Source organism: Mustela nigripes, chromosome 1 (genome assembly GCF_022355385.1).
Source record: "Mustela nigripes isolate SB6536 chromosome 1, MUSNIG.SB6536, whole genome shotgun sequence".
NCBI classification, from domain to species: Eukaryota; Metazoa; Chordata; class Mammalia; order Carnivora; family Mustelidae; genus Mustela; species Mustela nigripes.
In genome coordinates, this window is record NC_081557.1 from 205403475 (window position 1) to 205426402 (window position 22928).

The 22928-nt window shown below is 57.9% G+C and overlaps 1 protein-coding gene across 11 annotated transcripts in view; it reads left to right on the forward strand.

The window, feature by feature from the left end:
* Window positions 1–22928, forward strand: part of ABLIM2 (actin binding LIM protein family member 2) — a 133841-nt gene that overhangs the window by 52767 nt on the left and 58146 nt on the right. For all 11 annotated transcript variants that reach the window (XM_059380171.1, XM_059380193.1, XM_059380187.1 and 8 more), the window contains exons 5-8: window positions 3615–3741; window positions 6923–7016; window positions 16495–16582; window positions 19502–19560. In XM_059380171.1, the coding sequence (XP_059236154.1) occupies window positions 3615–3741; window positions 6923–7016; window positions 16495–16582; window positions 19502–19560 (368 nt within the window). The remainder of the gene's footprint in view (window positions 1–3614; window positions 3742–6922; window positions 7017–16494; window positions 16583–19501; window positions 19561–22928) is intronic.

The following is a 22928-nucleotide window of genomic DNA, read 5'->3' on the forward strand; positions in this document are numbered from 1 at the left end:
CCTCCTTCTGAGGCTTACACAGGAGCAGCTGCTCTGGGCCGCCTCCCCCACTGGAGGAGGGTCTCATCCCCGGGAGGGCTTGTTGCTTCTCTTCCTCCAGGCTCCAGCTCTGAACAGGTTGCTGGTCTCATTGCCACAGGGCAGCCCTCCCAAAGGCCTGGCACCGTAATGTCAGGGACAGCTGTGGGCCTGGCTGCCCCCGGCGAACCATCCCATTCACCCCTGCTTGCCCCAGGCAAGCTGTGTTCCCTCTCTGGGACTTGGGACTGGGCACAGGATTAGAAGTATGTGTGGGCAGCGGTCTGGGGCAGGGTGGGCAGGCGGTGAGGCCTTGGGGGCCCAGAGTGGGAAGCAGCTTTGTCTGAGCCAAGGGGCCCTGGGGCCTGTTCTTAGGCTTGGCCCCCCGTTCTGCACCCACCCTGGGTCTGTGCTTCAACAGCTGGGGCTCAGCCCAACCAGGGCATTGATGGATTCACACCCAGAGCTGGGGTCATACTGGAGCTGGGGCCCCTCGAGGCCCCTCCAGAGTCAGGAGGAAGGGGGCGGGGCCGAGGGTCCATAGCCCTTATCTCTGAGACCATCTGGTCTGTGGCCCTTGGAGCTTCTGTGTCTTCTTCCCTGAGAGAGGCTTCCCAACCCCCTGGCTGGCCCATTCCTGCCTGGGAGACAGGGCAGCAAAGCTGTGAGCTGTATGCCTTGTGGGGTATCATGACTGCTATTGGGGTGCACCTGCCTTGTGGAGAGCTGCAGCCCCCAGCAGCCAACACCCACTCCTGGCCACCTTCCAGCCACACACCTCACGCCCTCGCGCAGCAGTCAGGGGTGGGTGTCGCCGGTTTAGCTCCGAGCCCCTGTGCGTGGGGTGCACTTGAACGTGCTTTCTCTCTCCCAGCAGCTGCTCCCACTTTTCCACTGTTTGGGGCTTTCAGAGAAATGACAGGTCCCACTCATAACGTATCAGCATGTGCATGTTTTAGACCTCAGTGGGCTCCATGCTTTCTGAAGTCAGGCTCAGATTCGACTCGGAGCCCTTCCTGCTTCCCGACCCAGTTTGACCTGGAGGGCAGGAGTGACAGTGGGCTTGACCCTCTCAGTTCACAGCTGGCGCTCATTGCCGTTGCCATGATAAGCTAGTCTAGGGTGTGTGGGTGAGTGGGTGGCCTTCCCGACAACCTCTGCCCTCAGCAGTGGGGACACACTCCCTCGAGGACACCCCCTCTGCTGATGACTCGTCACCAGATCCTGTGCTGTCATTTACAAAGCCCTACAAAGCCACACTGAGCTCCAGTTTTGTTTGGAAAGTGAGGATTGCTGTTTCCATGACGACGGTCCTTCGAGCGCATTGCTCTATCTCGGAGGTCAGGGCTTGTGGTTCTGAGACTCTTCCTGAGGTTGCTGGGATGAGTGAGGGGCTGAGGCCGGTGTCCGGTCTGCGTTCCCCTGCAGCTGCAGCTGACACGCTGACCTAGAGCCTTTGGGGCAGGAGGCAGAGTGTGCTGTCGGAGGCATCCTCAGATGGTGACCACGGACATCAGGCCATCATTGTCTTCCCGTCGTGACAACAGCAGCACGAGTCCCAGCATTCGGCCCTGTGTGCATGGAGTTGGTTGTCAGACACCCCTGTGGGCCTAGAGCTGTTAGCTGTCCTCAGCCGCGTAACAAGTGTGCGAGCCTAGATCTTCACTACCCCCATCAATTGCATCCCCACTGTGCTGAGCACAGAGACGTGCATGACTTGCCCAAGGTCACACAGCTGGGGAGGGCATCCTGGCTCCAAGGGCCACATTTCTTACTGCTGCTCACCCTGCCCCCCTGCCACCCCAGGCGTGATGCGGGGTGGCGTGCTCCTCTGCTCTATGTGTTTCCGGAGAAGCACGCTAAGGCTCCGAGCTGGGTTTCTCGACTTGGGCGCCGCTGACTGGGCCCAGATGATTCTCGCCATGGGGCCATCCCTTCTGCTGGAGGACATTGAGCAGCATCTCTGACCTCAGCCTCCAGGTGCCTGGAGTAGGCCCCCTCCAGCTGTGGCCATCTGAAGTGTCTCCAGACATTTCCAAGGGTCCCCTGGGGAGCACAGTCATCCTTGGTTTCAGTTTCGAGGCAGTGACCTGGAGCTTATAGAGCAAGCCTGCGCTCAAAGCTAGACTGCTCGAATCCACAACGGGCATGTGCAAGTTGCGGAGTTGCGTTGTCCCTGTGCTGCTGGGGGACCGAGGGAGGGAGTGGGCTGGGGATAGGGTTTGAATGCCTCCTGAGCTTGAGAGGGGAGGACATTCTCTTGGTCCCCATTCTTTCATTCACTCATTCACGAGTGTGTCCACTCGGCAAGGTTGAGCTGCCAGCCCATGCTGGGCCCCCAGGGTCCCCAGATGAACAAGCTGCTCTTGTCCCTCGTGGCCCTGGATCTCAGAGTGCAGGTCCAAGCGTCGGGTGTTGCACATGAGTTTAAACAGTGTGGTAACTTAAGAAAGCCAGAGCTTGACCAACAGTTTCGTGGGCATCAAATATTTTCTCTTCTTAAAGCCAATGATGCCCTGTCTGCCGAGAAGCAGGGCAGGAGCAGGGGTCCGAAGGGCATCTGTGGAGCCCCTGCGAGGCACCTGCCTGCGTCCCGTCCCCTTCTGTCCTGGTGGGAGGCACCTCCTTGTGGACCTTGTGGTCTTTGCCTTTTGTCACTTAATGGGACCGCTCCACCCTACCTGCAAGGAAACGGGGGCCCACAGAGGATAGGGCTGCTTGGTTCAGTGTGACCCAAAGAGTGCTGGGGGCCCTGGTGTGGCTGCCCACAGCTGGAAGGCCTCGAGGCAGCTGGGCAGCTGGTCAGGACCCAGAGGCCCTGGGACCCAGGAGCCATCGAGCAGGGACAGGCATACTGGGAGGCAGAGAGGAGGTGTGGGGATCCAGCCCAGGTGGGGACCGTGAGATGAGAAGCACGCATTACCCGAGGGCAGTTTGCCAAGGGAGGAATCCCCAAGGCTGCCCTCCTTGGGCCTGGCTCGGACTTGGGCTGACTCAGAGCAGGAACATGGGTGGGAGACTGGGCAGTCTTTTTGTGTCTGGGATGAGGTACAGATGGCCACGGAAGGAGGTCCAGATGGGTGGGCCGGGAGGGCTTCCTGGGAGGGGCATCCTGGCAGGGGAGCGCCCAGGGGAAGGAGTGGCAGGGGGCACAGCTCCTTGGGGCGGCACGTTGGTCAGGTCACTTAGGTTCACATTCTCCTTGTCAACCGAAGATGACAGATGGGGCCCCCCAGACCTGCTGCCTCCCCTTTAAGCAGCCCCCACCCTGCAATGCACTATTGTTCGAGGGCACACCTGCTGTGGGGGGTGGGCACCCAGCCTCAGGCAGCATGGCCTCTGTCAGCTCCCGGCCCAGGCTGCATGCAGTCAGCGCTCAATGCATGCAGGGGTGAACTTTGTGATTGGTTTTCTACATGTTCACACTGGCTGGTATTTCACAGGGTCCCTCCAGCACACCCAGCTGGACTGTCCCCTCTGTCCCCTCCCACAGGTTGGCTCTAAGCACTTTTGCCTCTGGTGATCCAGTGGTCTGGTCCCACGTGCCTCTGGCCCATGGTGATGATGTCTGTGTCCTGTTCTTTTTTTTCTTTCAGGTTGTGGAGGCTGCGGCACAGAAATAAAAAATGGCCAGTCCCTGGTGGCTTTGGAGAAACACTGGCATTTGGGCTGTTTTAAGTGTGAGACGTGCGGGAAGCAGTTGGACGCAGAGTACATAAGCAAGTGAGTGGCGGGTTCCTCCCACGTCCCTCTTGTGGTCGCTCCTGTTTTGTCAGGCCCTACGTGTTTGTCCCCCTACCTGGCATCTCTTCCTAGCAGCCTGGCTTTTTCATTGCGGTCTGCAAAAACCCCAGCTCCAAATCTGTGGATCGAAACAGAGACCGTGCCCCCTTCTCTGCCTTTGTAAATGCGTCCCCTTGCCTGTCCCAGGGGTCACCCTCATGAGGTGCCTGGGTCACCTGTAGCTTGCACGGTGGAGGCCAGCTGACTCCAGCAGCGGGAGTGAGGGGAAGAGGGCTGAGCCACCACAGCTGTCACAGAGCTGATGGAGGACTCAGCCCCAGCTCCGACTTCTGTAGTGCCTGGCCATCTGGCTGCTGCTCCTGGCCGACTCCATATCCCCAGACCCCAGACGCGTGGACAGGATGCTGTGATGGGTTGGAGGGCACATCTTATCTGAAAGCTGTGCAGGTGGAGCCTCTGGGAGATCTTAGCCCCGAGCAGAAGCAGCTGGTTTGCCAGGAAGGGGTCCATTTCAGCCCCTGGCATTGGGGACTATGTAAGGGAAGCCCCTCTGGCCCAGAGTTAGGGGGACAGCTGAAAGGTGCAGAGCAGGCTCCTTTCTGCGAGTTGGGGGGCTCTGTGGGCCGCTCATTTGGGAGAGCCTGCGGGTTCTCGATGCCAGAGGGAGCAGAACTGGCCCAGGAACTGGCTGTGTGATAGAACCACACAGAATGAAACCTGTGTGTGTGCTCAAATACATGCACACACATGCATATACACACATTCACACACACATGCATACATGCACACATATGTGCGGACATGCATTCACTCACATGCGTGCACATGCACACACCTGCATGTACACATTCATCCGCACATGCATGCACAAAGTGCACATGCACATGCATTCACACACACATGCACAGACACACATTCACATATGTGTGTGCACACACACATCCACGGATGCATGCACATGCTCACATGCACATACATGTGTACACACATCCACGCACACACTCATGCACGCACACATGTGCATACACATATGCATGCACACACATTCATACATATGCACACATGGGTGCATACATACATTCACACATGCATGCACACATCCACACACAGGTACACATGCATGCACATATGCATGCACACATGTACATTCACACACATACACACACTCACACACAGACACAGTACAGCATGAGTACATGTCACTGGGCGTCCAGATCAGGTCACCGGTGTGCCCCCTCCATCTCCTGGCTGCTCTTGTACCCTCCCTGTACAGGAGGCCACTCACGGGGGAAACGGGGTGACAGTATTGGGGGGGTCTCTCTGTCTGCTGTCCTACAACCCCAGGTGGGGTCCATACTCATCTCAAAACAAAACATTCTCAGTTAGATTCCCCAAGCCAAGATGAGCCTCTGTCCGGGCTGGATCAGGCGGGGGAAGGTACTGGCCTCTCCTCTGTCATAGTGAAGGAAAGGAGGGAGTGACTCCCATGAAGGCAGCCCCAGGAGACAGAGCACTTTAAAATAAAATAAAATAAACGTGCCCAGCCCCCAGGGTGCTCGCTACCGAGGTAGCTCACCCACACGGCTTGCCTGTCACTCAGCAGCCTCCAGAGCGGTCCTGGAATTGACAGGGAGGTGCGTTGGTGTTGCTATGGAGATATTATCATTGAGCCTTCTGGGTTTGGAGCACACACACCCATGGTGGGGATAACAGGGCCCCTGAGGTCAGTGGCATTTGAAAGAAGATCCCGAGGGCTCAATTTATCTCTTCCTCGCCTGGACGGAAGGGCTTCCTCCTCTCTGGTCAGAGACTTACCCTGCAGCCACCGCAGCCCCAGGGACTCATAACCCCCCACTGCCCTTCCTTCACAGGCCACCTCCTCCAGAAAGCCTTCCTGTCCTATGTACTACAGAATGTCCAGAGGGGGTCTTAGCTCTGGTTTCCCAAAAGTCAAGAACTCTTCCCTTGTGTTGGCAGCTGCATAAAAATAAAAAACCCAACCTGGAGTAACGGGGCAACTTCCTCAGTTCGGGGGAGGGGAGATGTGTGCAGGCAGCAGTGCCCCTGCCTGCCAATGACCTCCACACCCAACTCCTGCTGAGCCGGGCCCAGCCTGGCCAGGGGTGAGGGGGTAGGCCTGGTTAATAATGACAGAGGCCTTGGCCACCAACTGGCAGGTGCCTGCCGTGTGCTAGGCACTGGCCACACCTTCTCGTCTTTAGAACTTACTGTCATTTCTTCCGTTTTATGGTTGGGGAAGGCGAGGCTGAGAGAGGTTACACGACTTGCCCAGGGCACGGAGCAGGGGCGTGGTCGCGTGTGAGCCTGTTCATGTCGCCACTGCCCACCAGCACCTCCCGCATGGAGCACAGCCACCAAGCCAGGAACCTTGTCCCCACCTCTGGGCCTTCCCTTGGCCGCCACAAAGCCTCCTGCCATTTTCTGTTGTAATAATTAATTCCAGTCACTTTCAAATCAGCTCCCGCCACATGCTAGGTGCTGTGCCTGGTTGTATGCCCGCACTACCTTCCACTGGCAGCCGGGAAAACCGGCTGCCTCCTCACTGTGCCTTCAGGGGAGGCTCAGCATTGAAGTGAGTAGCCCCAGGCTGCCCACATCCTTGGAGTGGCTCCCAAAACCGTGTGTCACCTGTCACCACTTCCCTATGCCACAAACATGGTGGGCACGCCATAAATACACGTGCAGAGTGGACAGGTCACCCGTGGCCCTCCTGACCCCTCGCACATGGCTGGACGCCTCTGCTGCCTCACCCAGGGGACAGAGAGGTGCTGTCCCACCTACCATGTATGCCATGTGACATTGCGTCCTCCTCAAACGTGGTCCCTGGCTTGGGAACCTTTGTCACACAGGCTTAGTGGCTCATGATTTTGGAAGGCGCCCCGGACCCCCTTCGGAGGGAATCTCTTTACTCAGCATCCCCTGGAGAGTAAATAGGCCATTTCCCACCCACATGCCCAACGTGGCCCCGAGTAAAGGAAGGAAGAGCCCCGTGGTTGGGGAGAGATGGCCTATTTACGGTTTCCCAGATGCAGCCCTTATCCCCGCAGCTGAGCCTCTCGAGGCAGCCATCCGCCCTCACTCAGCCAACAGGGCCCCCGGGCGAGCCCCCTACGAACCCTGACAGCCTGTCTCATTGCAGGGACGGGCTGCCCTACTGCGAGGCTGACTATCACACCAAGTTTGGCATCCGCTGTGACGGCTGTGAGAAGTACATCACAGGGCATGTGCTGGAGGTGAGTGGGTCTCTGGGTGCCCTCTCCAAGGCATGCCCTGCTCCCCTGCCTCTCATGGTGTCTGCTGTTCATGTGTGTTTGTGCAAGAATTTGTGCCCCTGAGACTTTGCCTCCCCCATCCTCCCAGCTCTGCCAGGGGGCAGCTTCCTCAGCCTTACAAGGCCTTGCTCCGTGATGGCCAGCTCCTCCAGGAAGCCTTCCCTGGATGCTGTCTCTCCCAGGCCCTTTGCAAAGCGGATGGAGTTGGAGAGGTGGGGGCTTGAGAGCTTGGGTCCAGCTGTCCCATGTCTAGATGGGGATCTGAGGCCTGGAGGAGTGGAAGTGAGCCCAGAAGGCAAGACCACGTGCCCACAGGAGACCCTGAGTGGTCACCTGGCAGCCCCAGTCATACAGTGGTCATGGGGTAGGCAGGCTTTCCGGGAGATGCCGACAGATCATCTTTTGATCCTGGTGGGAGTTTCCAGGTTCTGTCTCTATGAAAAATACATGCAGCGTGCACTTTGGTACAGTTGTTCAGTAAGATAAACCCCATGAGATGACCATACCCCACCTACCTGCTTGTCACACCCAGCCTGTCCCTCTCCCCATTCTTCAGCCCCCGTTGGCTCTGTGCTGGGGCCTGCCCATGTTCCCAGAGAAGGCACAGGTCACAGAGGACCTGAGGAATGAGGAAGGTGCACTGAGCCCGCTGGGGTGCTAGGGACCCTTTCCCACCAGGTCACAGATGGGGCTCTGGGAGTGGGAGGATAGGTGGGGGGACAAGGCTGTGGGGCGCCCACCACCATCCCCGACAAAGACTTCTGAGCCTCAGAATGCCCGGATCACACTGGCATTTTAAATAGTGTGGAGCTGCTGCTGAGGCTGGAGGTTGGGGACAGTGGGACGCATGGGGGTACCCCTTAAGAGTCCCCAAGGGCTCCTGCCCCACCTGCCCCCACAGCTGGTGCCTGGCACATATTCAACATCCCCAGAGCCACGGCAGAATTGCACACTGAGCGCTGAGCTGTTTGTCTCGAAATTACATTTGATGTCCCTCTGAACCGCAGGGACAGACTTGTCGTAGGGCCTCAACCCCCACCCACTTTCCCTCTCACTCCCTTCCAAGTGGGAAGGGGAAAGGGAAGGGGGTGTCTGACCCATCCACAGGGTAGGGCCGTATCTCCCCTCATTCCCAGGAAGGGAACCCCCTCAGGCCAGTGCATAGCGCAAGGGGCCTCAGGGTGGGTGTGACCACATGCTCATGGACCGCGGAGAGTGTGCACAGCACACGTTGGGGGCAGAGCACGGATAACGCAGGCACAGGTAGCTCTTTGGCTGGTTTCCTTCCAGTTTTTCCTGTCTCCGTGTAATTCTGGTTGAGACCAAACTGTTGATACAACATTATATTCTGAGTCTGTCCAAGTTGCATTTCCTAAGTAGCAGGTCCCCATATTTTTGTTTCTGTTGGGTTTTGGGTACCGTGGGTCTTTCTGTTAAACAGCTGCATGGGAACGTAGCTCGTAGACCGCACCGTTCAGTGCATATCGCGCGCCGGCGGTCGGTATCCACGTAGACGCGTGCTCGGCGAATCTCCTTTTGGGGATGTTTCCATCACCTCAACAAGAACCCAATCCCCTGACTGCCACTGTCCCAGCTCCGACCCCAGCCCCATGGGTCTCCCTGCTGTCTCCACGGGCTTCCGTCTTCTGCACAGGGCACATGAACAGGGAGAGTGTGCGGGCCTCTGTGCCGGGCTAGCTCACAGGGTGGGGTGTCCAGGGTGCTCCCAGGGGTCGGCGTGGGTCCATCTGGCATTAGATTCCATCACAGGACTATTTTAGAATGTAGTAAGCTGATTGTTTATCATCAGACGTAGCCCAGCTCTCTAGTTTTTTACTACGATAAACAGCACAGTGACGAACATCTTTTTTTTTTTTTTTTTTTTTTTTTTTGCATTTCTAGTTTTTCTTAAGATTTCTTCATCGAAATGCAGGCACTCAGTCAACAACTGGGACCCTGTGAAGAGTCTTGACAGTTAGGAAGTGCTTTCCAGAAAGATGACCCTAATTTCCACTCTTACTGGCAGTGTGAGGTACCCCCACCCCCGCAGCGGGAGTGTAGTCTTTGGGAATCTCTGCGTGTCTGCAGCTGGGTCTGTGGCTGGGAACCTCAGTCCTCACTTGCTTTGGTGACTTCCTTACATCCCTCGATGCAGGTCCTTCTGACAGCCCGTCCCACCCCCAGAGCCCACAGCGCCTGTGTTAGTTCTACACAGGGGCAGGGTCTTCACGGGGAAGAGTCCTCGTGGTGGGGGTCTTCACAGGGGTGGGGTCTTCATGGTCTGCAGCTCCATCTGCCCGTATAGGTCACAAGATGAAGCTGTTGGCAAAGGGTTGGCGGGCATCTTGTACGTATGGTCTTGGGTGGTGATGTAATATTGACACCCACATTCTCTGAATATGTGGACGGAAACTATGACCTTCTTATGGGACCCGTGGCCCTATAAGTATTAGGGACATGGCCTCATCTCTCCACTGCCAGTCGTTCAGACTGGCATTCCCCACAAGGCTATTCCAGACCCCCACACACGTGTGCTGGGCCATTGGCCTCCCCAAGCAGGTGGCAGAGCCAGACTTGAACTGGGGCTACTCGGGCTCCTGGCACCTGTGAGAGCACCTCCTGGCTTGCAGCCTCTCCCCAAATGTAGACATCAGTTTGTGTGTTGTTTGAGCACTGTGCCACACTGTGCTACCTGACGGCAGAAAGTGGGGTGCATTTCAGGCTCAGGTGGGCTGAGCTGTTGCACTGCTGGTGTGTGGACCTAGCCCGGCCAGCTTCAGGCACTCGCAGGCATCGGTCCCTGCACCCTGGGGGCAGGGTTGGAGACCCGACCCCAGCTCTGCTGCCTGCCCTCAGCAAGCGCTGTGCTGAGTGAGAGAACGTTCTAGTAGCTCAGGGATTCAATGAGACATCCTCTCCGAAGTGTCCCCAGCTCAGTGCTGGCCCCGTGATAAATTCTGGAGACTGGCGGCTTCCTTATTGTCACCAGGTCATCAGCAGGCCTCCCCTCTGTGGGTGACTCCATGTGCACTGTATGTCCTTGATATTTAATGCTGGACCAAATATAGAATGGGGGGGTTCAGTGCCCACGAACATGCTCTCAGGTTTAGCTTAAGGAAGCGACCATCTTAATTATGAAGAACAGGAGAGAAACAGGTCTGGATTTTCCTCTTCATCAGTGGTGGGGGATGTAGGGCCTCCCAGGGAAGATTAATGCTTTTGTTTTCGAGTTCCCCAGCGTGGCTGAGTCGGCGGGCTCTGCAAAGCTCTGAGCATCCTCCTTGTGAGGCGGCAGCTGCGGGCGGGCAAAGACGAGCCTGGCTCCGCAGAAGGGGAGCCGTTGCCGCCGACGCGCCACCACCTGAACTTGGCCCAGAGCGTGCTGGAGCCCCCGCTGGGCAGGCAGCAGGCTCTGGGGAGGGGGGCAGCAGGTGGCAGGATCTGAAAGAGAAGGAAGACCCAGATGTCTGGCTGAAGGCAGAGGGTGCCCGTCTTCACGGTCACACTGCCCGTTCCAGCCAGCCGACCTGCCCAGGGAGCGGGCACCGGAGAGGGGCCGTGGGGGCTGGCCAATTGGATTGGGCTCTGTTTCGAGGACCCCGTGCAGGTAGGAAGCCTGTCCAGGCGCTTCAGAGGGCTGATGGGGAGGCTGCAGAAGCCATGCTGGGTGGCAGGTGGGTGGGCTTGCAGGGAGCTGCGACAGATCCTCCAGGTCAGACCCCCTGAGGCAGCTGTCACCACCACCACCACCCCGCTTTGTCCCCCACCAGATGCTTGTCCTGCTCAGAGCTTTCCTTTCCTCGGAGCCTGAGCAGGAGAGCAGCCCAGGCCCCCTTCCCTGCCAGCAGGAGCCATCAATCTGCTGCGTCTGTGTGAGGTGGGCACAGTGCCATCTTGATGCCGGGCGCCAGCAGCGCCGGCCTGTCCGCCCGTGAAATGTGCATCTCGCTGGAGCCCTTCCTCCCCTTCCTTAGTTATCCTAAATCTGTAGCATCATCTTCCCAGTGCCTTCTCTGAGCCTGTGTGTCTCGGGGTGTCTGTCTCCGGGAGCCAGCTCCATGCTGGAGTGCAGGCGGGGGAGCCGTCTTGGTCTGGTGGGGGAGGGGCTGTAGGCCCCTGCCCTATTGCTGAGACGGAAGGCTGAGAGTATGGGGGCAGAGGTGGGGGCCTGGGGCAGTGGGCTCGCCCCACAGGAGAGCTGAAAGGTGGCTATGGGATTGTCTGCCAGGGACAGTGGTATGACCAGACCAACTGGACCCTGACTTTAATAAGGGGGTGTTGAGTGAGGGGGAGGAGGGGGAGTCCTTGCTCAATACTTGCCTTCACCCCACCCCTGCCTGGTTCTCTGCCAGCTGGAGTGCTTCCCCACACAGGTGGGAGTGTCGGGGGCGGGGACAGCCCCTGCCCTCCTTAACCCTTGAGGTGCTGCTGTCTGAGCCCCACCTGCCTGGAGCAGCCCGTTGTCTCCATGAGAAGCCCAGGGTGCCTCCTGGACCACTCTTTATTCCTCCCTCCCTCTCTCCCTCCCCCTGCCTGTCTTCCCTTCTCTCTTAACCCCCGCCCCCTCCCCACAGACCCTCTGATCACTCACTGTGTCCCCTGTCCCCGGCTGGCAGCTACTGGGCTTCCTGCCTGCACCTGACCCATTCCCAGGAGCCCTGGTTGGGGGTGTGGGGGGGTATGTCTCGCAGGCAGGTCCCACCCAGGGCAGGCAGCCCCTAAATATTTCTTCATTTCAAATAAGCCATCCCCTGGGGCTACAGGACCTGGGTTTTTTGCTTTCCTGTCTTCCTTTGGTGTGCTTCCTTTTCACCCTCCTAAGTAGGTATGATTGATAAAAATCAATGGGAGAAAATATATTCCAAAGAAACAAAAGCATTTCTTCAGGACAGAAACAAAGGCAACTTCCCAAGGCCCCACTGCTCCCTCTCTTTTTGTAATTTGATGAATGTGTTTATTTAAAAAAAAAAAAAAAGCATATTCAGAGGGAACACCTGTTTGTCATAAAATAAACCGAAAGCTCATCCATAATGAACGCCATCACCCAGACTAAGCAGTGTTACCATTTAGAAATCACTGTTTTAGATTGTGTGTACATGTACGCAGATGAGCACACGGTACAGTCTCTGTGACACGGCGGAGACCCCAAGCCAAGAGTGAACACATGGGGTCAGCGATGGGGACAATGGCAGGGGTGAGGATAGGGGCTCGAGGGAGGGGCTGCTGATGGCTCTAGGGATTCCTGTGCAGGGCCCTGCGTGGTGAGGAGCTGGGCTGTTCTTCTGGGGGAGGGATGGAGCTCCTGGGGGTGCCCTAGGTTGTGGAGCCGATCGGGAAGTCTATGCGGCTGCCAGACGCTCCTGCCCAAGGCTTCGGTTGGCTTCATGTTGCATTTTGTTATCTGGACGCACGCTGGTGATGAGGTCTTTTCAAATCTGGATTCAGTTCTGGCCATTCGACAAGGAAGCTCAAGCCTTGATTTGGGCCAGTGGGGGCACATGAGCAGCCCCTGGGGGGCTGGTGGCCTCGGTGGGGGGCTCCTGCGGTGCCAGTGTCCAGGGGAACACACAGAGAGCAGCGGGGGAGGGAGGGCACAGCCTGTTGTCTAGGGAGTGGAAGTGGCCCAGGATGATGGGACGCCTTCCTCCCATGTGCCGGGGGTGTCCCTCTGTGCTACCCACGGCTGGCCGTGGAAGGGAGACCGTGAGTTTCTGGAGCCCAGAGACAATGCCCACATCTCCTGTGCTGGCCTTGCCCTGCGTGTCCGTGGTGGAACGTGATTCGGTCCTTCTGTGCTGACTTGGTCCTGAATGAGGAGCAGCGCTTGCTGTAGGCCCCTGGAGCCCGCCTCCCTGCGTTCCTAATGAGCCTTGTTCCGTCTTATTAAAGATGATAGCCACTTGTCAGAGGCACAGACATCTTTTTAAAACCATGCACTGCAGAAGCTCATGAGTTTTTAATATTCTTCAGAAAGCTGAGCCATCTTGAGACCCACCTGACACGGTGCTGGGCCATCTGCCTGGCTGGGGGCTGGGTGGTTGCACAGACCACAGGCTGGTGCTGACGCTCCAGGCCTGTAATGCACGGGAATGGGGAGGAGAGGCTCTGAAAGGGCAGGGGCTGCAGCAGCCTTCAGATGATGTGGAACATCCGGTCACTGTGACCACCAGGAGAGAGGACAGGAGTGACCATGGGGCCGAATCCAAAGAGTGAGGGTGCTTTGACTTTGGGCTCTATAGCAGGTCTTAGTCCACCGGAGCTGCTGCAGCCATTCCGGGCGCTGCATGCTGAAACCCCAGACAGCGTTCCTCTCTGTGCTGGGGGCCACAAGTCCGCCATCCCAATGCTGGTCCGGCCCCTTCAGTTCCCGGGGAGGGCCCACAGCTCGCACTGCAGACGGCCACCTTCTCCCTGAGCCGTCATGTGGCAGAGACAGAGCTCTGGTGTCCCATCTTATAGGACACTGACGTCCTCCTAGGACATCTCAGGGCCACAAGTTCCAGGACTCCAGTCCTTCCTAAGGCTGAAGGATATTCCACTGTGTGCCCAAACCAGTTTTTTTTCCCCCCACTTGTACCTGGGGGCCATTTGCCCTGGAGCCACCATGAAAATGGCTGTCTTGGAAACTCACGTCCAAGTTGTGCAGAATTGTGTGTTGCTGGGCTCTTGTCTCCGTTTTGTTCCCACCCAGGAGTGGAGCTGCTGGGTCCAGTGGTAACTCTGCGTCTCCTTTCCAGGTGTTGGCAGCCACACCCACATCCCCCCAGCAGGTGCACGGGGCCTTCTTCTCCCCACATCCTCGCCAACACGCACTGTCCCTTGGGTCTCGCTTTGATTACAGTTAAGCTAATGGGCGTGGAGTGGCATCTCGTGGCGGCTTGGACTTGCCCTTCATCTGGGGCAGGGACGTCCAGCATCCTGTATGTGGTCCTCGGCCCCTTGTATATCTTCTTGGGAATAAATGTCTATTCGAGTTCTTTGCCCACTTTCTATCATTATTGAACTATAAGCTCTTTATATATGTAATAGATATATAAGTCTATGTTCTGAGTGCTAAGCCCTTCCTGGGTCTAGGATTTCAAACGTTTCCTCCTATTCCTCAGGCTGTCTTTGCACTTTCTCGACCATGTCCTCAGAGGCACACTAGTTTAATTTTTGTGGGGAAACAACATACCTATTCTTGTTGGTGCTGTTCATGCTTTTGGTGGGTAATCCAAGAACTCACCGCCAAACCCGGGGTGGTGAGGATGTACCCCTGTGTTTTCTCCTGAGAGATGTATAGTTTTAGGTCTTAATTTCAGCCATCAATCCACCCAGATCAAGAAGGAGAATGTGCCCAGCCCCCGAGATCCCGTCCAGGGCGGCCACCTCCCTGACTCTAAGTAAAGGAGACTCCTAGGCCTGGCTCTACACTTGGTGTGAAGAAAATCTGTGCCTTCCAGTCTGCCTCTTTCCTCCCTCCTGAGGGTCTCAGGTTCTCAGGACTGTCCAGGGCCTGGGTGGGGGAGCATGTGAGGCTGAGGTCGGCACCCTGGAGCCAGGACCGCCTGGCTTGGGGCTGGAAGGCCACAGAAGGCCACGCCCCTGGAATGCTCCATCAGCTCTGTGCTGTGTGACCTTTCCCGTCTGCCTCCACCTCTCTGCGCACTGTGTGGAAAACGATGATACTAATGTAGTTCGTAGGACTTCTGGAGGGTGAAGACCAGGTAGCGTGTGAAAGGGCCTCAGCTCGAGCTGTGGAAAAGGTGGTGGAGTTGCTGTTATTTTGAGGGACCGGGGGCATTCACCAGGTCTGGGTGGAAGGGCTTCCCTGATGGCAGAAGACTGTGGACGCAGGGCTGGCCCCTCATAGCAGCCTCGGGCTGCATCTCCACTCTTATTAATTCTCATCCGTGCAGTTGGAGTTTCAACCTGTCGTCTTAGAAACCATCCCCATGGTATTCTTTCTCCTCCTACTCAGGTGTAGACACCCCATGGAGACGCCAGGGTCTGTCTGCCCTCCAGGGCATGCTTTCTACCCCAAGTGGCCTTCACAGAATTCCTACTATTTAAGGTCATGGAGGTTGTCCCCCACCAGTGAGAAAGGGGCCTGGATGAGGTGGGCCTGAGGACAGGTCAGAGGGCGCCATGTTTAATATCGCTGAAATGACCACTTCACCCTCATCACGTCTGAGCCAGCACGGCCCTCTGACCTGCTGCCCATAGAGATCCCACAATGAGCGGTTCCTGAAGTGGCCCCAGCTAGGGCTGGCCCCCGAGGGGCGCCCTGTCTAGTGGGGAAGAAGAAACTAGCAGGAACCCAGACTAGGGACGTGTACCGTGGAGGCTTTCAGGAGGTGGCGGCCTTTGAGCTGCAATGAACATGGAGGGCCCCGGGCAGGTGGAGCACGGTCAGACGCTCCCAGCAGAGGGAAGGGAAGGAGGCCCCAGAGCAGGCAGGAGGACTGAGGCTGCAGTGTCTTTGCGCTCCCCAGCAAGAATCCCTTCACCCGGAAGCATTGGTGGGCCGTGCCACAGGGTGCATCCCACGGGAGAGGGCATGTTCAGGGCCTCTCCTCTCCTTCGCAGGGGTCACCTTTGGGCAGGTGGTCACCGATGGCTCAGTGGTGAGGGGAGGAGTGTGGGGTGCATGTACGCATTTTACCCCATCACGTGCTCATGTGGGGAAGGGGTATTACTAACCCACATTCCGGAAGTGATCATTCTGGAAGTGATCCCATGTCAGGGAGAGTGAAAGGTGGTGTCAGCACCATGGCCAACAGCCGGCTGCCGCCCACCTGAGCCCAAGGCTACCAATATTGCCATGGAGGGGTGTCCAAGACGATAGTGTGGGGCAGTTCATCTGTGCCGTCTAGAATTACACTACGCCAGCCTATGTAACTAATTCACGTGATATTCTTTGCACCTAATTTCATGGACGCTAGGGATTATAAAAACCGTAAATGCGAATGGAGAAATTTGAGCCACATGCAGATGCCTAAGACAGCCCACCCCTCCAGTGCCTCCACCTGGGGAGATCACGTTAGCTTCGACCTTCCCTCTGCTCTCCCTTGCTGAGCCCCTTCCCCACCTCCGGGTACAGAGACGGACAGGACCTGGCCCCCTGCCCTGTGAGGGAGGTAGAGCCATCAACCACTGAGCTGGAGAGCCTGGGTGACACCCCTGCTCCCCAGCAGATTGGACAGTGCAGCTGGGTCTCTCCTCCCAGACGTGGCCCCGGTGCAGGTGGCCCTGGTGCATGTGGCCTGCTTCCACACCTGGTGGACCCAGGCTTTCTTGGGCGCCATCCTGAACCCCCTGATGGGTATGGAACATAGCGTACACTCAGCACACCCTGAGAACCCCACATGTGGGCACACTGTGCCCACCAGCCAAGTGTGGCTGCTTCTATGGCCCCTTTAGTTTTAGCAGAAACACTTGTGTTTTATTGTCTACACAGGCAGGAGAGAAACACTACCACCCGCTGTGTGCGCTATGCGTCCGGTGCGGCCGGATGTTTGCAGAAGGCGAGGAGATGTATCTTCAAGGTAAGGACAAAATCGCCCCACCCAGTCCCCTAGGGCAAGACAGGAATAGCCCTGGGCCCTTACTGTGTGCCAGGTGGGAACAGGTGGGTGGCCTGTGTCAACTCACTAGGTGGGAGGTCCCCCCACCCAGCCCAGTGGCAGCATGCGGGAGGCAGAGCCATGAGCTGATGATGGCCAGGACATGGAGAGGGACCCAGGACTGCTTGGCCCCTCCCTAAGACGATGGGTTGGATATGGAGACCTCACGTCTTCAGCCACTGTTTCTATTCAATGACCCGTCTGTGTCCAGTGGTCCCAGAGGCAGGCTGAGCAGGGCTGGGCTGATGGGAGAGACCCATATGGGCTGTTTCATGACCTCAGGGGCCGGTCATCTTGGAGCTGTGTATCACACAGGCCTGCCTTTCTGAGCCCAACCTCGTGAGGTGACGTCAGCTAGGCCGGCCTCGTCCCCGGTGTCCCCTCTTGTTCCTTGAGTCTCTGCTTGAGAGCCCATGAAAGGGGTCCTTTGCACCCCTCCTGTTGCTGCTGGGATGTCTGGGAAGGAGGGGGCCCCCTGCCAGCATCGTCCCCACTGTAAATAGTGCTTTCAGGCCTTCCTGACACCCAGCACAATGGCGCTGGTACCGTAGCACAAAGACAGAAGCTCGCCATCAAGGGGGACCCAGTCTCCGGGAATAAAGATGCTCTTCATGGCTCTGGACGGCGGGTCCTGCCGTGACTTTGTGTGGGATGTGGAAGCCAGTCCCTTCCCCTCTCGCAACCTCAAGTTTCCCAGTTGGTGTGACAAGGGGGTGGACCCAGGTCAGAGGTTTCAACCCCGCACTGTGGAGCACCAGCTGGGGCCTCTTCACCCAGGGAACCTGTGCCTGGTCCACCTGGATACTGGTGCTCCATGAATGTGTCGACAGGTGAATCCATACAGTCAAAGCTCTGCAAAGCAGGGGACCTAGTGAGCCTCATGGCCTTCGAGGACAACAGGGCAGCCAGCCCCTGCCCCATAACCACCAGCACCACCAATCCTGGGACACACCTTTCCAGGAAATATAGGGGATGGGCTGTGGATGCTCAGTAATGATTAGGGAGACCCAGATGAAAAGAATAATGAGATGCTGCTTTTCCCCACTGGGCTGACAAGGATTAAAAGGAGGGTCACAGCCCCATTGTGAGGAATCAAGGAAATGGGTCTTTTACCTGGCTGGTGTAACACAAATTGGGAAAATGCCAGAATGGATCAAGAACCTTAATGCCCACACAACTCCATTTCCAGGAAGTCTTTGAGTGAACGGGAGGGGTGTGCTGGGACTTGCGTGCCACGGAACCCCCCATCTCCAATGTGACTTTAGAAATAAAATGCCACAACCAGCTGGCAAGGAACAGATAAACCCTCCCCTCTCCATGTGCTGGGATGTCCCACCGCCCTCCCTTTTGTGCTTCTCATATTTACTTCTGTGGGGGAAACCTTTCAGACACTTGAAACAAAAATCGTAGGACAGAAAACAATGTTTATACATTATCCATGTTCTCTGAAAAAAACGCTGGAAAGCGGCCCAAATCGAGTGGCTAGGAGGTTATAGGTGGTTTTAATTTTTTGATTTATACTTTGTTGGGTGTCTTTAATTTTTAAGAAGGAATATCAATGACTTACCTATTCCTTTGGTAATCATAGTTGTCAAGAGGAAAGTTTTTACGCACACACACACCCCTCAATCGTGGTCTCTCCGGGCTCTCCAGGAGATGCAGATGTTTTGCCACGTGGGGGCAATAAAAGGTTCCCCTCCTGGGAAGGATTTGCAAGCAAGAAATAGGATGCTGCTCTTTTCACAGTCTCCAGTGCCTCTCATGAGCCAGGCGCCGTGTGGCTTGTTTGGGGTGGAGGGTGCAGGCGTAGAGCAGACTCAGCCCCCTTTTTGATGGGGTATGAACCTAGACACAGAGCCATGGAGGCAATGGGGCCAGGCTGGGATCCCAGGGAGGCCCCAGTGGGAGAGCAGGTGCTCCGGGCCCTGAAGGACGGGGCGCAGGGAGGGCTGGAGGGCTGATGTGCACCGAGCCCGCCAGCACCGGACATAGTGTGGCGAGACAGCGAACCCATAAGGCACGGTTCCGCAGGCCCGTTCTGCTATGTCCTTACCCCAGATGAACCACCCCGAATTCTCCTGAGGGCCCGATGAGCGAGGAATGTTATCAGCCCTGTTGGCAGGTGGGAAAAATCCAATGCCTGGAGAACTTGAGTTTGAACTGGGGAAAGGAGAGGCGTGGTGTTCCCGTTACCTTGATGGAGCTGGGTGTCAGTGTGGGTGCTGGGGCCGTGCTGGCTGCTGAGCGAACTGAGGCAGGATAGGGCTCAGGACCCAGAGAGTCAGGGAGACGGATGGGCCCAATGCCGGAGCCTCATGACTGGTCCCCAGCAGCCCCCGGTGCTGCTCTTCACCCCACACCCTGGTTTCCCCACCAGGGTTCCCCCTCCTGCCTCCCAGCCAAGAGCTCTCGCGTCCCCCCACCCCCGCCCCGCCAAGCCCTCATTCCTAAGGCTGGTTCCCATCCCCAGCTCCAGTCCCAGCCCCATCCATGCCTGTGGTTGGGCCTGGCTGCTGCCCCCACATTCATGGGCAGCCCATCCTCTCTCCCCCTGCCCCTTTGAACGAGAACGCACTTGACACCCCTCTACCGAGAGGCCACTGGGCACCCCGGATGCCCCCGCTGGGCAGATAGCTCACAGTGATGTGCTTCCAGTTCATTGTACACCCCCGCCCCCCCACACCGGGGCCATTGAGCCCCTGGGGCCGGGCGGCGGTCTGCTTGCCCCAGGCCCAGCACCCACTCCAGCACTCCAGCCGGCCCCCCGCTGCTGACTCCCTGCACGGCCCCTGCATCGTGGGAAGTGACACTGAGCCCTCCCTCTCGGGGATCTGTCCGCAGGCTCCTCCATCTGGCACCCAGCGTGCCGACAAGCAGCCAGAACTGAAGACAAAAACAAGGTTGGTGGAATTTACAATTTTCTCCTGTGCTTTCTTTGGCGCCCGTATGTGGTCACCTGCACCTGACGGCTTGCTGGCCGGTCGCACCGTGCCATGGGCCAGGTGGCATGAGGCCCTGGGGTGCTGAGGAAGGTGCGGGCCAAGGCAAGGGTATCTCAGGGCCTCCCTGTCCTAGCCCGCCCACCTCTCCGTGGGTCTAGAGGGCATGAGGGCCACAAAAGTTTGGGGACAGCAAGGACATGAGCGGGTCTCCAAGTAGTCCCCAGACAGTCCATACACGGGCACCAAGTGCAAGGTTGAGGGGATGCTGGCTGGTGGAAGAGACCCTCTCCGTATGGGCCCCCACAGAATGGGAGAGCCCCAAGCCCGTCTGGCAAACTCTCAGTAAGTCTTCGCTGAAGGAAACCAGCAGAGGGATGTTCTCCTCTTTCCCTTAGAAATTGCTTCCAGTGGGTTTGAAAGCTTCCCGTGCCTCCCTCGCAGGTAGCCTCAGTCATTCAACATGACATCACCAAGTGTCTGGCTGTACCAGGCCCTTCTCCTGGCCTGGGGCCCAGAGGTGATGGAGCCCTGCCCCCATATGCTCTGGGCAGAGGGGTGTGGGGGGGGCACACGTTCATGTTATGTGACAGTCATGGGGACCCGAGCACAGGGTGCCCCTGGGGCCAGGGCAGGAGGGCTCCGTGGAGGAGAGGCACTTCCTCTTGTGGGTCCCAGGCCTGCCCTCATCTGTGGCACCATCATGCCATTGTTCAACCCTTTCTGTGGACTCCAGATCTGGCCCAAAGGTGGGGATCTCCCCGCTGGGGCTCTCCTCTCCAGGGCTGGCCCTGCCCTTCACCTGTGACCTTGTTTCTTGGGTGGTGCCAGTTGCTTTGTTCAGAGTCCTCCGAGTGTCTACATGGGGCTCCGGTTTAGTTCAGTTTTGATGCCCACCAAGAGGAGGCCTGCTCAGTCTGGAGAGCCCCCTTGTTAGGGCTAGTGAGCACAGACCTAAAGGGGCTGCTGCTCAAGACTTGGGCCTGGGGTGCAGGCGGGGAAGAGTCCCCTGAGGGCTAGAGGCCCGGAGATCCCCGCTCCGGGGTGTAGATAGTAGCAGGAGCTGGAGTACAGGGGCAAGGAGCCCTAGGGCAGGTCTGTGGCCCCGGGACTCTGGATTATGCACCCCCGTGTCTGCTTCCCTGAGCACAGTGCCCTCTTACACCGTGCAGAAGGAAGCAGGGAGCACAGGAAGCCCCCCAGCCTGGGAAGGGACACCAGCAGTGTCTGGTGGCCAGGCCCATCCTCTTCCCCAGGCCCCACAGGTGACACCCATCACCAGTTTGGCTGAATTCCTAGAACTCTAGCCCAAATTCTAGAACACGGATTGGGGCCCAGAGCGCCCACCCGGCCTTCTCCCTGCCCTCCTGCTCCTCCCTGTCTGGGACCATGGTTGCCGCCCCTTGGCTGGGTCCCCAGGTCCCCCACTGCCTGGGGCCCAGGATGCTCACACTGAGCATGTGCAGGATGGGGCCTGTCCCCAGGCCCAGTGCTGGGGAGCCATGTGAACGTAAGGATGGAGGGGCAGCCATCTTCCCAGCTCCAGGGACACAGAGCATGGAGACCACAGGAGGGACCTGGTGACTGCCTTTGTCCCTATGGCTGCTGTACTGAGTGACCCCATGTTTAGTGACTTAAAGAACCACAGATATGCTCCCTGATGGGGCTGTGCTCCCTCTGGAGGCTCCAGGGGGGCCCCTCTACTCTTCCATTTCTGTTCCCATGTCTGGAGGCCTCCCTTCTGTCACTACCTGTGCCCCGATCGCATCCTGCCCTCCTCACCAGGACCCCGAGATCCCAGGGAACCCAATCCACGTCGTCCAGAGTGACTCCCAGCTCAGGCTCTCCTTAGCCCCATCAGGCTCCGCATCCCTTTGGTTGCATGTGGTCATAGGTTCACAGGCACGGGTGAGCTCACGGAGGACAGATATGCCCAGTTTTGTCATGTACACAACTCGGGTCGTGGTAAATGGCAGGGGCACCATTGTCTTGTGTGGCTGATAGAGCTCCCAAGGTCCTGCCCCTGGGCTACTCGAGGCCCCCAAGGCTACTCCCCTGGGCTACTCGAGGCCTTGGAGATGAGCCAGGCAGCATCCCTGATCTCGAAGTGACCGCAGGATCCCGACATTTGTCGGTGGGACCCCTCCCCAAATCCCCACCCAAAAGCCTGCCGAAGGGACCTGAGAAGCCTCCAGACCCGTTTCCCGAGAGTGACCGGGGGGACTCAGGCCCATGGCCAGCCCACTCAAAGACAAGTCGGGATAGCCAGGCCTGCCAGCAGCAGCGACCTCCGCTCTCAGCCCAGAGGTCAGCCCGCTGTGACCATGGCTGCTGGCCCAAGGGATGGGAGGTCCTCTGATTGCCAGACAGGGAAGAAGGAGAGGGTTACTGCACAGCCGGGCCTGGCTTCCTGGGCTATGTCTCTGCTGACACCCTGGGAACATCCGGTGCCGAGACTGTCCCTTGAGAACAGCTGTCCCTTGGTGCTGTGCCCGGGACTGGTGCACAGGGCCTGCCCTCTGTGTCCCGGGACAGGATCCAGGCCCCGGTCATGCCCTGCTTGTCCCGCATTTCACCCTTCAGCCCTTCAGAGCCTCCTCTGTCTAACCCAAGTGAGAACAGACTGAGGGTGGGGCTCACAGTGAATGGACGGGCCTGGGCCACAGGTCCCCTTCCAGAGAGTTCTCCCAGCCAGCCTGGCTGCTCCTGGGCTGCGAGACAGGAAGACTGAACTGTACTTTCCTGTATTATTCATTTCATGCAAGCCACTTGGGGGGCATGAAACAGCCAGGCGTGGTCAGCCCCAGGTCAGCCCCGGGTCAGCTCTGGGTCAGGGTCATCTTGGTAGGCTCAGCCCCAGGTCAGCTCTGGGTCAGGGTCATCTCGGCGGGGCCAGCCCCTGAGAAGCACAGCAGAGCTGGTGCAGGCATTCCTAGCTCTCTCTGGAAGCGGCCCCCAGGTGGAGGAAGCCCCCTGCTACCTGGTAATCCAGACAATAGCTAGCTCAGCATTACCTGACCAATAACCAGTCCTTTAACAAGGGCCCTCTTTGCCAGGCTCCTGGACCCATGGGAACAGCTCAGTCTGTGCCTCTGAGTTGCTCTCCAGTAGGAGAGGCTGGCACCGGGATCCCTGTAAGGACAGGCTAGGAAAGGGAGGGCCCTTTGTCCTCCCTGAAGACATCCCCCCAGGGCACAATGACTCTGCAGGACAAGGATGGCTCCTGGGTGTCCACTGAGGGTGCCCAAGGAAAACCTTCCAGAAGGCTCTCGCCCTGACTGCCCATCCCTGGTACGTCCTTGGTCACTGGGTCATGTGCTCATTCCGGA